Source organism: Ambystoma mexicanum, chromosome 9, assembly GCF_040938575.1.
Source record: "Ambystoma mexicanum isolate Mex_15411 chromosome 9, UKY_AmexF1_1, whole genome shotgun sequence".
Lineage (NCBI taxonomy): Eukaryota > Metazoa > Chordata > Amphibia > Caudata > Ambystomatidae > Ambystoma > Ambystoma mexicanum.
Window position 1 is genome coordinate 896,977,782 of NC_090931.1, and position 13,413 is coordinate 896,991,194.

General features: G+C 43.8%; 1 protein-coding gene across 1 annotated transcript in view; it reads left to right on the plus strand.

Moving 5' to 3' along the window:
* Nucleotides 1-13,413, plus strand: part of LOC138488752 (aryl hydrocarbon receptor-like) — a 654,410-nt gene that overhangs the window by 178,985 nt on the left and 462,012 nt on the right. The window contains exon 2 of the mRNA XM_069616026.1: nucleotides 54-241. Coding sequence (XP_069472127.1) covers nucleotides 54-241 — 188 coding nt within the window. The remainder of the gene's footprint in view (nucleotides 1-53; nucleotides 242-13,413) is intronic.

The following is a 13,413-nucleotide window of genomic DNA, read 5'->3' on the forward strand; positions in this document are numbered from 1 at the left end:
GCTTCACATCTGACTTTCTTGCCTTCTGTCTTTTCCACCTGTTGTCTTTGCAGGGCCAAACCCCCACCAGTGCAAGTAGTGAAATCCAACCCGTCTAAGCGGCACCGGGACCGGTTGAACCAGGAGTTAGAACGGCTGGCTACTTTACTGCCCTTCCCTGAAGAGGTGACATCCAGCCTGGACAAGCTGTCCATACTGCGCCTAAGTGTCAGCTACCTGCGGACCAAGAGCTTTTTTCATGGTAAGGCGGATGTCTGTTCCTGTGCTTCCTGCTCCCCAGACACTAACCCTTCCTGAATCTCGATTGCTGATTTGTTTTGTTTGCTTCATTTAGTGCTACCTTAAAGCAACTTCAAAGTGCTTAATACACACAGGACAGAAGACATATGCGGTATGGGTAATGGAACAGTATGGGGGTGGTTCGTGCTAGATGTTGGAGACCTGTGTGAATATTGTTTCCTGAACAGAGGGCAGTTTTGTAGCATTCTTTGTTCAGTTCTTTGACTGGGAGTCCGAGAGGTTTAAAGATTTTGTAGCCCCTGTTTTTTTCCTTGCCACCGGTGACCACAGCATTATAAATACTCTGAGCCAGGAATTGACCCACTGATGCCACCCCACCATGCCAGACCAGCTTCTCTGGTGGGGTGCTGAGCAACCTGCAAATAAAAGGTGTTAATTCAGGAGATGGACCACAATACTGAGTTCAGATCTTGAGTGAGGCACAGTACATGGAGGGGAGTTTTGGTGCCCTCACAGACTTATATAAAAACACGTCACTTCCCATCTTTCCTTACCCCATGTGAACATGCCCTCTTTCATTTTCCCATTCCACACACTGTATTAAGGACCAGGTAGAAGATACCATGTAAAACAGCCCCTCAACACATGAACTTTGACCAAGTTCCTAATTACACATGCTGTGGGCCTCTCAAATCCGTTCCAACCCTTTCATCCACCCATCACAGTTATTTTGCACATCTTCCCCTTCTCTAGCCAACCGGACAGCTGCAGACTGCCATTACCTTCATTTAAATCCCAGTCCTCTTGTCAGTCTGTATCAGTCAGTCACATCACATAACATATAGTGCAAAGTACCCTCTTGTTGCTTGTTGCAGCACTGGTGCTGCTGTAGTTCCTTCCAAATGTAACCTCAACCCCCCGCTCTGCCGTGAGTGGCTGTCACGAGACACCTATTTCAGCTCCACAAGTCTTTGGGAGCCCTCAATTTCTCATAGGGGCTTTGCTTTTTTAAAAAAAACTTTTATTCTCCTTATTGGGCTTTTGGAAACACATTTTCTCCATGATGGTGGTTGTATTTGTGTTGGGGCTATGGTATCCCTAAAAGTCCCTTCCACTTTTCTCTGTGGCAGTGATGGAACTTGTTGTTGGGGCCTTGGCAGCCCTAAATGCTTCTCAGGGCTCAGAGGCCCATACTGCCATCTTGGCCATTAGAGAGTTAATATTTCCTCTGTTGCGGTGCTAAAGTGTTCAGGCAGGGAGGTTCATTGAAGTTGGACCCCAGCCAGGTCCTGCCCACCTGAACGGGGCCTTCCCCAGTCACCCAAAGCCAGTGCTGAGCTCCGACCCACCAGACATGATGCGGCCGGGCTCCCAGGTAAGTCTCTTTACCCTGCTCCCTTCGTCTGGGCCCGGGCAGAGCGGGTAGTGCACAGGGGGTTCCTGACTGCCTGCCCAAGCCGTCGGGGATTCCTCTTTGATCTTCACCACCTGCCTGACAGCGGGTGGACGTCCGGCACGCCGGCACTATTTCTTTACCCAGGCCGCCACATGATACGCAGCTCAGGACTTTCACTTTCTTCGGTCCACCCGTGGTGGCCTCCGGGCGGACCATTCCCTTCAGGTCACGCTCCGGTCCGGGTCGCAGTGACACACAGCCCTGGGCCGGGGCGTTATCTTCACCCGGGCTGCACTGCACACCTGGCCCGGGACTTTGATGTCTTCCGGCCCACCTGGACTGGCCCCCAGGTGAGTCGCTGCTGCCTTAAAGGCCACGCTTGTGTCCTGGGGACCGCCCGCACACATGGCCCCGGGCGTTAGTCTTTCCCCAGGCCACACGGCACATAAAGCCTGGGGCTTAACTTCCCGCCGGGCAGCAGCTGGGAGGCCGATCAAGGGTGCGACCCCCCCAGGGACCGCAGCTCTTTTTTTATTTGTCTTTTACTTTCCTGGGGGGATCTTCTTTCTGTTTTTCCTTTTGCTTCCCCTTCTTCTGTATTTGTATTTGTTTTATTTATATAGCGCAGACCAAGCCCAAGGGCAACCGTGCATATATCTTGGCAGAACATTACAGGTATGGCATATCATCACAATGGTACCAACAGATTGTAAACAGAATATACAATTGACGTTACAAATCAGGGCAAGAAGCAGAACAATAGTGCCGGAGCAAAGCAGAGCTGGGTCCCAGGTGGCCCGTCCAGAGTCAGAAGAGCAGCTGTTAGTGAGATGTAACTAGCCAAAGCTTGGCTTTGTGTTTGAATAGGTTAAGTGACGGTAAGGTTCTGATAGTAAGTGGTACAGTGTTCCAAAGCTTGGCTGCCAAGACAAGGAAGCTGGCACCCCCAGCAGTCTGAAGCTTGAATCTAGGGATTGCAAGACCTTGGGATTGTGCAGATCTAAGTGCTCGCGTTGGTATATGTTGAGAGAATCGCGAGGCTAGATATGTGGGGGCCTGGTGGTTAACACATTTGTATGTAAGGGCCAGTGCTTTCAGGGAGATCCTTTGGGCGACTGAGAGCCAGTTGAGGTTCTGCCTGGTTTCTGAGATGTGGGCAGATCAGGGGGTATTGAGAGCCACTCTAATGGCATTATTTTGGGTAGTCTGAAATTTGTTAAGATTACCCTGTTTGGTGCCTTGGTACAGTGCATTGCAGTAGTCCAGTTTGGACATAACCAAGGTCCTGGCCAAGGTAATGCAGTTCTGGGCGGTAAGGAATGGGCGACAGGCTGGGATCAATTTGCAGGTGTAGGCAGACGCAGCGGCCACTGCATTGGTTTGTCTGGTAAGAGTCAAGGAGGCGTCCAGGTAGATACCCAGAGTTTTGGTGTCTCTAGATACTTTAATTAGATTACCGTCAATGTTAAAGGAGCCGAACAGGGGACTCAGTTTGTTAAGTCTCTGTTGCGTACCTAAGATGAGAAGCTCAGTCTTGTCATCGTTGAGGCACAGCTCGTGCTGGGCCATCCATGCTTGTATGACAATGTAAATGTCATTAAGGGCTTTAGAGTCAACAATGTAGTCACCCGTGATGGGTATGAGTATCTGGGTGTCATCAGCGTAATTCGTGTAGGTGACGCCCAGATAGTCAAGCACATCAAATAATGGTTTGGTGAAAACATTGTAGAGAGTAGGGGAGACACAAGACCCTTGCGGGACTCCACAAGGGACTGGTGTAGGATCGGCCGATGCGGTAGGTGAGAAAACTCTCATGTGCCTATTGTCGAGGAATGACCTAATCCAATTGGATGTGTTGTCAGAGAAGTGGGCGGCGGACCTCAGATGCCGACATAGTATTTGGCGATTGACCAAATTGAAGGCAGCGGATAAGTCCAGTAGTAGTAGAAGGGCCCGTTTACTGTTGTCTTTAAGGTCCTCAATTTGAGTTTTGAGGTCAAGAAGAGCTGTTTCAGTCCCGTGCCTAGGTCTGAAGCCAGATTGTCTTGAGCCGAGGGGGTTATTAGTTTCTAAGTAGTTCTGAATCTGCAGGTATGCTGCTCTGTCAAGTATTTTGAGTAGGAACGGTACAGTGGTAATAGGCCTGTAGTTAGTTGGGGTTTCGGGGTCCAGAGTCGTTTTTTTATGAGAGTGATAATCCACGCATCCTTTAAGTTGTTGGGTACCGTTCCCATTAGGAATGAAGAGTTGATGAAGGTGGTTATAAAAGGAGCTAGGTCATGTGCTGCTTCTTTAATGATAGGTGCTGGGCAGGAGTCACCTTGGCAGTTAGAGGGTTTTAAATTGCGAATAATGTTTTCGACCTCGAGGATGGTGAGGGGGGTGAAGCTAAAAGGTGTATGAGTGAAGGAGGCTATCGGGATAGTGGAGGGTTTACTGGGGGGGTTGGTGAGTAGGGTAGTTTGTTTGGCGTTAATTTTCGATTGCAAGGTGGTCACCCTTAACGGCTCTTTCCTCCTCCAGGTGAGTACAGCCCATGTAAATAGACAGGGGAGACCTGTCCATTGTCTTACGGTCTGGTGTTCTATGTGTCCCCCATGGTGGGGACCCTGGTACAGCCAGGTAAGTGTAAGTCCCTGTTAAAACACTTAAACATACACATTTAATACAGGCATTTAATAAAGCGCCTGTATTTCTACTTATATATTCAATGAAAAAACTTTTCAAGTCAAACCAAAAAAACTCAGAAATTCCCCAATTATGGTAAGAACGCCCAGGAAATCAAATATGACATCACAAATGTTATATCTGGGCCAGTTGTTTTTTTCACTGGCATATCTAGGCCAGGTGGTTTTGTTCACTGACAGAATATTGAAATTCAAAAGGTTCTATATATCTAGACGTTAACCTTGTCGTAGGTTCTTGAAGTACATTCCTTAGGGTTTGGTCTGAGCTCATGGTGCACATACATGGGGCAAAAAGCAGGCCTCAAACATACCATTTGTTTGTATAAATGAAGATAAACTTTAATGTTATTAACATTTTCTGGTGATGCTGTTTCTTTCTTCCTTACTTTAGTTTCCCTGTATGTGCGTCTGATTTGTATGCATTGTGGGTCCACATATGTATTGTTTGTACTAGCACAAGTGTAGAATAAGTCTTGAATTGTTAGCTAGTTATTACATGTTTAACATTACTTAACACTCTGATATGGTAGCATTCATTATTTTACTATCCAAAATTGTAAGATTATAAATATTGTACTTCTATGGTGCATGATGCAGACATTGCCTATGTTTATGTATGATTAGGTTACTGCATTAACAACAACACTCCAATATAATGTTTTGTTTAGATTAATATATTCTTTAATAGATTAAGTAGTTCATGATGGGTCTCCCGATCACACACCCCTTGTAGGGATTTTTCATCAAAATGAATGTCATAATGTGATGTCATCAGTGAAATTTGTGATGTCATCTTTGATGTCCTGGGTGTTAGTCTTAGCAGTGCACGGTGGTGGTGTGAGTTATGGTTGCTTAGCTTACCATAACTGGTGAATTTCAGAGGTTTTTCGGGTTTACTTGTAACCATAACGTCCCTTTAACAACTTTTTTTCATTGAATTTCACAGGTTTTTATTAGTGCAACTTAACCAAAATGTCCCTTTAACAAAAGTTTTTTCGCTGATTTTCATAGGTTTTTAAGTGTTCAGTGTTTGCGATGTTTGAAAGCAGTGCATCACGTTAACATTTTGTTACACAGATTTACACCAAATCTACAAAAGCATGCTTTCGGGACTAAGCCACCGCTCCTGCCACCAATTTGGTGAAAATCTGTCCAGCGGTTGGGCTGTAGGCATGAGCAACATTCTTTTTCCATTGCGTCTATGGGAAAAACCACACATTTGGGCCCCACCCTATAACTTTGCCCTCCTTGACGAAACCTCACTGGACTCCATGGGCACTGATTCTTTCGAGACCCCAGTTTGTTCCTCTGTGGACCACCTGCCAGAATTTGGTACTCTTCTAGATCTCTTAGTACATCTTCCCATGAAATATGGAAAAGCAAACAAAGGAACATTAATTAAAATTGAAGTGTGCAATTTTCAAGCAGTTACTAGTGCTTTGTATGAAGCTGGTTTTTGGCGGCAGAGTAGGACTCTCAAAATTAGCAGCCGAGAGAACCTTTTCTTGATAAGTCCATTGGGTCACCAAGGAATGCCCCGAATACTTGGATGAAGCTCTCATGGGCGTTGAATATAAAACACATCCAAAACCCGTACAATATTGGGTTCAGATAAGGGCAGTCGTAGGCTGGAGCATTGTAAGGAAGCACCTCTTGATGTCTTGGACCTGAAGCGTGGTAAATCACTGTCATGGTTCAGACATGTTAAGGTTGTACTATCATTGCTCGGTTTTCAAGAATTATGAGATGTCCCATGAGTCATTTATATGGGGACATTGTTTCTAGCGAAAGAAACATTTGCAAATTGGGCAATTGAAGATGCTTTAAGTAAGTTGAGTGATAGCCCACTGGCACAGCTCCATATGAGGAGTAATGTTGTAAGGGGTTTTGAGGAATATCGGGATGTGATAAAACCATCATATATGCGTAGTTTATTTCTGAAAAAGTGACTGGGAATTCTGCCATCTGCCTCGGTTAGAAATGTATGGCAGCCATTGGTAAGTGACTACCGTATGTGTTGCACTGGCGCCAAGGAAACCTTACAACATTTTCTGTATTCCTGCGCTTTGTATCATGACATTCGATGCGTTAATCTTACAAATTGCATAGGCAACTGTGGTACCAGAATGCTAGAATCTTCCAAGGCATTTTGTACAGAACTGTACAGAACATTAAGAGGTAGTCTCTGTAGTGGCACATTTTATGTACAGAGCATGGTTGCGAAGGGAAAGATAGCTGAAATATGCAAATTAAGATGAGGATTTTCGGCAACAGTTGGTATATTGATTATGTCTGTGCAAATATATTTTAACATCTATTTTACTGTGTTTTGTATTTATTGTTTGTAAAATTTGTAATTAACTGGATGTGTTTTGCTTTTATGACATGCGTCAAAATAAAGCATAATCAATCAATCAATCTGCAGAGCATCTGATCCCCTTTCTGTCTAGAACTATTGGGATAAACGCACATTGTAACTTGGCTTTCAATATATATGCAAGTGTCTAATCAGACTTGTTACCCTTTTCATAAAAGGGTATGTTTCAAGTTCAAGACACCACGTTCCGTTCTATTAATCTGTAGGGAGTTCAATGGATTTCTAATCTCCTATAGTCTTCTGTAAATCCTCCTAGTATCTGTAGATTTATACTGGGACTCAGCCTGTTTACGCATTCTCATCAGATTCAAGGCAGCAGCAATTAGGGATCCCCATACCAAGGCTTTAAATGCATCCCATGAAATGCTACACGAGGTGTCTTGTGAATTCATTGGAAAGAATTATGTACTGTCCACAAAAATGTCCCTTGTCACCACCCAACCCTTTAGGACACATTGTGGAAGAGACCATGATGATTTACTTCTCATATGTTGAGATAGCCTGCAGATCACTCAAACCCAAAGCTATCAGTTTATTATCCACTTCCTTGGGAACGTTGTGTTGTACATGTGCCTTATCAGAGTGATCCAAAGTTGATGGCATTAGCTGTACCTGCTATATCCTCTAATTTAAGCATAACGCTGGAGAGAAATACATTATGGCCCTCATTACAAGACTGTTGCGTGGGTATAAGTTAATAAGTCCAAAACCCATTCAAAATAATAAATCAGCCCCTCTTGTCACTTTTGGTCGATTCTGTTTTAATTGGAGTACCTCGACTAATAAGGTTAGCAAGCCCAGCTCTTTTCCACCTGGCTGCAGCATATAGGATTGTGGGGTATGTTCTGTTCCACAGCAGGCGCTGGTCTTTTTGAAGCAGGCGTGTCGCTTGAATGAAGACTTTCTACTTTGCTGTTTTGTTGAAACTGTGGGTCTTGCCCTCTTATTTGGAAAGTTTAGGCCTCGAACGTCAAGTGTCACAGTCTTAATTAACTAATCTTATTATTGCTAAACGAGAAATAGAGTTGTTGAAGTGATTCCTGTGGAGTAGTATGACTGTCCATTCTGGTAAAAACACACAAGTTTATTGCTTCAACCATGATCCAACAACACCATTTCTCCTCACCCCGCAGAAACAACAGTTGGCTTGATAATTTGTGGAATCACCATATCTGCCCTAACATCATGTCTCACGTTCTTGCTCTCCCAGTCATTGAACAGATAAACATTGTACAATTCTTGAAATGTATAGTGACCTACAATGGAAAAAACACTACAGCACAACATTATGTCATAGCTTCATCACTCCACTGGGCCCTATAGTTCATCTTCAGCCTCTCATTGTTAGCAGTTCAGAAACAGTCACCACCCACAAAGAAGTCCCAAGCGTAGCAGAGTGTAATAGAGTGCCCTGGTGTTACTGGTGTGAGCTACTGCAGCAGAACTCTTTCCACCATTACCTTTGTTGGAGGAGGCGGACCTTACATCCACTACTTACTCTACCACTCCAGCGTAGCGTAGCAGATTGTAGTATAGTGTAGTATAGTGTCGTGGTCTCTCAGGTGTGAGTGACTGCAGGTGAAGTCTTTCCACCATTACCTTTGTTGGAGGAGGCAGACCTTACATTCACTACTTACTCTACCACTTCAGCGGAGTGTAGTGGAGTGTCCTGGTGTCTGGAGGTCGAGGAGAGAGCAGTGAGGAGCATGGCCTCATTGACATCCCTGGAGTAAGTGATGCTAAAACTTCCTGCACGCATGGTCGGACACGTGACAGCAATCCCGAAAAGGGTAAGTGCCACGGCCCGTGTGTGTTCTTTTACCTTTATCCTCTGCTCGGAAAAATCTCCCATAGCCTGAAAGGAGGCGGCCATCCCTTATACACGTTCGATCTACTGCACTGAACAGCACTGAACATGCTGAAGCACCAGGTCCCAACGGCCATTACAGCAGTGACTGCGAAGCACCTTGCCTTGGGCAAGTGGCGCTTGCGTTCCAATTTATCTACAACCCCACTACTGGGATCTACAGCGAAGGAAAAGATAGGAGGATGTAGTTGTGGTACCCCCGGAGACCAATCTGGCAGTGTTCACTGAGGCTATGAAAAAGACGCTGAAACTAGGACAAGGATGTCCTCAACACACTGTAATCCTTGATGACACAGAGCGGATCACCTTAGAGGCTTCAAAAATGATGGACTACTTCCACCCCCGCCGGTATAGGAGGGTAGGACCTGCTAATTGACTTGGCTGTTGACCTAACCAAAGACATAATGAGAAATGTTCCTGGTTTGTGAACTAAAACCATTGAGACGGTAGTGCAAGCTTTAATTACACCACTCCCACCACTACCAATTGAATCATTCATTACCTATGCCACTTCGAATGAAGCTTTGCTGTACTCTTCAGCTGCCTTTGGTTCTTCTGAACGGGAGATAGAAACCAATGAGGTAGCAACCTCTTAGGCTGTATGGATAACCGGGGACTCAGATCCACACAATACTAATTCCATCACGGATAGAGGTTAGCGTGTCTAGTACCCCGCTTCTGCACTTTAACTCCTCGAGCCACTCCTTCCCATAACTGTTCGGATCTATCACTTCTGGGGCAGTGAGTGAGGCGCAGTCAGACTTCAGTACCCAAACCCTGGACGATGTGAGTAACCGCTCACAGAATTGGACAGTGACTTTCCGACTGCAATCTTCAACATACTGGAATCCCTGTTGAGACAACTGCTGTCGAAAATGACTGCTATTGAATCTAAACTTAATTCATTTGACAACTGGGTAGACAAAATAGCTTATCCGGTCAACAAGCTCTTGAAAACCTCTTATTCACCCACAAGGAGTATGGATAAACTTTCCCAGGGTCTGATTACCATCTTTAAAGCAATAACGACCACCCCCTTTCTGTCAAGGAAAGCTCCTCGGATCAAAAGAGGAAGAAGAAGATAGCAAAGCATGGCGCTATGTATGTGGATTTGTCCACAAAGAAACAGAGCACTTTAAAATCTATTAAAACTAAAGCTTCTTTGGACAAACCCTTGGAAGAAGGGGGAGTGGCAGAAGGTGACCAAAACATGGCCCACGGTAGTAAATCATCTACAAACTGTCTGGTGTTCTATTGATTTGGAGGTGGAAGACGAGGAGGAAACTGCAGCTATGAGCTCAAAGACATGGGAAAACATCAGCAGCAAATCTGAAGCTACTAAGAACTGCCACTGTGGTGACACTGAGATGACAGGACAGGCAAGATGCGTCAGTATGAATAAAGTGCCTGCCGCAAACATGCTAACTGGTAACCTACAACTCATCACAACAAGTGAATCTAGTCTTATACCTATGAAAGTGGGGGGGTGTGTGATGTCATCAAAATCACCCACCAATAGGAATAATGAGGCTGATGAATACACCCTGGAAGCCAGTTTACCAAACAATGAGGGGAGGCACAGTGACTCTGCACCCCCTCGGTCCCATAAGATTATGAAGATCCAAAGTTTAATCCATAAGACTCAGAACTCCTACATGAACCGTACCCGGTTCCTGAACTTTCTGTACGCAATCATTCCACTCAGGTTCATTAACAGCAGCGATATAAAGTTAGTGGACACGTGTGAGCAAGCACAGTATGTCACTTCTTATACTTTTTTATTTTTTCATAGTTCATTACAAACTTAAAATATTCAAAATATAAATAAAAATCAGAAAATTAAAGAACAAAAGAAGAAACATTCAAAGAAAATAGAATACACAAGAATAACGTTACATCACAATCATACCGTTTTAGAACAATTCCACAAAGATTCAGATTAGCGAAAATCACATTTACATCATTCCATTTCATTGTCCTCTACCGAGGAACTAAAATATATTTTTCTGAGCTACGGAATGTTTTGCTCAGAAATGGTCCGCCATAGTACTTTCAAGTTTCTCTAAATAAAATGTTAAGACGAAAATTAGTTCAAAGTCTGTTCCTTCTGAAATTAAGTTCCACCAATCATCGCCCTTTAAGTGCGGACGCTTTCGAATTTCTGGTCCCAAGTAAGTTGTTCTTTGTTCTCTTAGTTTTTTTACAATATATTGTTATTGTTATTGTTATTTTGCACTTATATAGCGCCTTATATACCATTGGTATGGTCTGAAGGCGCTGGTAGGTTGAACGCCCTTGGGAACCGAAGTTCAGATCAGTAGAGAGAGTAGGGAGAGTCAAAAGGTGCGCGTGTGCACCGGATATGTGTGCAGCTCGTGCGGTACACATGTAATAGCTGATTCTTATTGGTAGGTGTGGTGGTTGAGAGATCAGGGGAATGTGTTCGTTCTGGCAGGATTTATCCGGAACGGATGTGGCTGCGTTAGGCCTGAGGAAAACGCCTGGCTGGGGGTGTGAGACCAGCAGTGTTTACATAGAATGATGTGGAGTAAGCGGTGGATGTTCGTATGGGAACAGTTATTCCGAATGGTGTCATAGTATCTCTGTGTTCTAGTTGAGTGGTGATGTAAAGGAGAGAGTAAGCGTGGGGTGTGGTAAGAATGGTTATATGCTCTTTCAATGTGCAAACTTCTAAAATCACTTTCCCAGAGAGGCTACCGGCCGAACTTCTAAGTACAATTTTCCATGCAGAGGCTATTGGGAACATTTCTAAATTCAGTTTATCAGCGAGGCTATTAGGCACATTTCTAAGTGTAACATTCGCGGAGGCTATTGGGTACACTTCTAAATGCAAATTTTCACAGAGCGTCTACTGGGCTACATTTCTAAGTTCAATTTTCCAGAGAGGCTATTGGGCAAACTTCTACTTGAGACTTTCCAGGGTGTCTATTGGATGCACTTCTATAATCAACTTTCGCAGATGCTATTGGTAGCACTTCTAAATGCAGCTTTCACAGCGTGGCTAATGGGCACACTTATAAATGCCGCTTTCACAGAGGATATTGGGCCCATATCTAAATTCAATTTTCCACAGAGAGGCTACTGGGCGCACTATTAACTTCATTTTCCTGCGAGGCTATTGGGGATACTTCTGAATTCAGTTTTCCAGCGAGGCTATTAGGAACTTTTCTAAATTCAATTTACCAGAGAGGCTATTGGGCACACCAGTACCAGGTGTTTTAACGTTTCCTTTTCTGTTTTACAAAATCTGCATTCTTTGTCTGAATCTTTGTCGTTAGTTCTCATATTTAAATATTTTTTGGTTTTGAACAAATTGAAACCAAATTTCAGGACAATATTTCTTCTTTTATTACATGGAAACTTTTGGAGATATTTTGGGAGAATGTTCACTGCCCGCGCTTCGGAGGCGTTTTCTGCCATACATCTGTGGAGTGATCTTTGATCTTGATTTTTGCACCAATCTTGGTCCCACAATTTCTTTTTTACTGCATTAGGATTTTGGATTAGTAGCACATGATCGGTTTGTAGTTGTTTCAACGTTGTATCACAGGTTTGTTTCCACAATCTCAAAATTGAGTCATCAGTGTAGTTTGCATCATTGCGAAAAATTCGATATTGAGGAAGGTCATCCGCTCCCAACACTTTCCTGTATGTTGACAGCATGTTCCACATCACCTTGGCATTGATTGAAGTGAGACCGAGCTCATATCGAATACAAGCCGTTGGGGTCCCTCTGGGTAATGATAACACTTTACTCAAGAATGTGTTTTCACACCAGGACCATATCCCAGTTGCGCAGCCTAAAATTGCTTTGCCACCAAAAATTAATGCTGGGATAACCTTTGCTTTATAGAATTCAATCGTCAGTTTCAAGGGGAATTTCCCGTACTTCTTGTTTAGTACGACACCTTGGGCTGTTAAAGCTTTACACTTTCGATGGATTTTCACAACCATATTGTCGTCATTAATGCGGGAGTTTGTCGTCACTCCCAAATATTAGGTTTCCATCGTGAGTCGGATGGATCTATTTTCCAGTTTCCAATTGAATTTTCACACGTTGCTTGATCCCACTAGGTCTTGGAGTACCAATATCTCGGTTTTCGTTGGATTTATCGCGAGACCGTTTTGCCTCAGTGTACTATTTTAGTGCCGTCAATTTCCAAAGCAATCGGGGTCAAATCCATTAACACAATGTCATCAGCATATAATATGACCAAGTCGGTTCCCATTTATTTTTGGAGCGAAGGATCTTGTTGTATTAAGTGCTCTTCCTATGTCGGAAATGAATGCACTAAATAGAGTTGCCCCAAAAGGACACCCCTGTTTCACTCCTCTTGTTGTTTTGATGGCTGCAGAAAGTGTTCCTTGCAGATCCAATCTTACTTTTATTGTGGTGCCAGAATACAGTTCTTTAATCGCAGCAAGCAAACTATCTTGACTCCCCAATTTGCTTAGTTTTGTCCAAAGAAGCTCACGATCGATACTGTCGAACGTGTGAGCCAAATCGACGAAGGCTAGGTATACTTTAGATTTTTTTCTTATGGTGTCCATTTTTAGTAAGTTGATTATCATTAGATTTAGACCGCATCCAACACCTTTGACAAAGTTTTTTTTTGGCGATCATCGGTCACTCCTGCCACTTTTATCCAGTCTGTTAGTTGCAATGACAATTGAGTTGCAAAGATTTTTCCCACAACGTCTAAAAGGGAAATTGGCATGTGGTTTTTTGGGTCTGTTCTTAATCCCTTCTTAAACACAATCACAATTATTGTGCTTTTCCATGAGCCCGGAATTCTTTTTTCCTCAATGATATTTTTGAATAGAA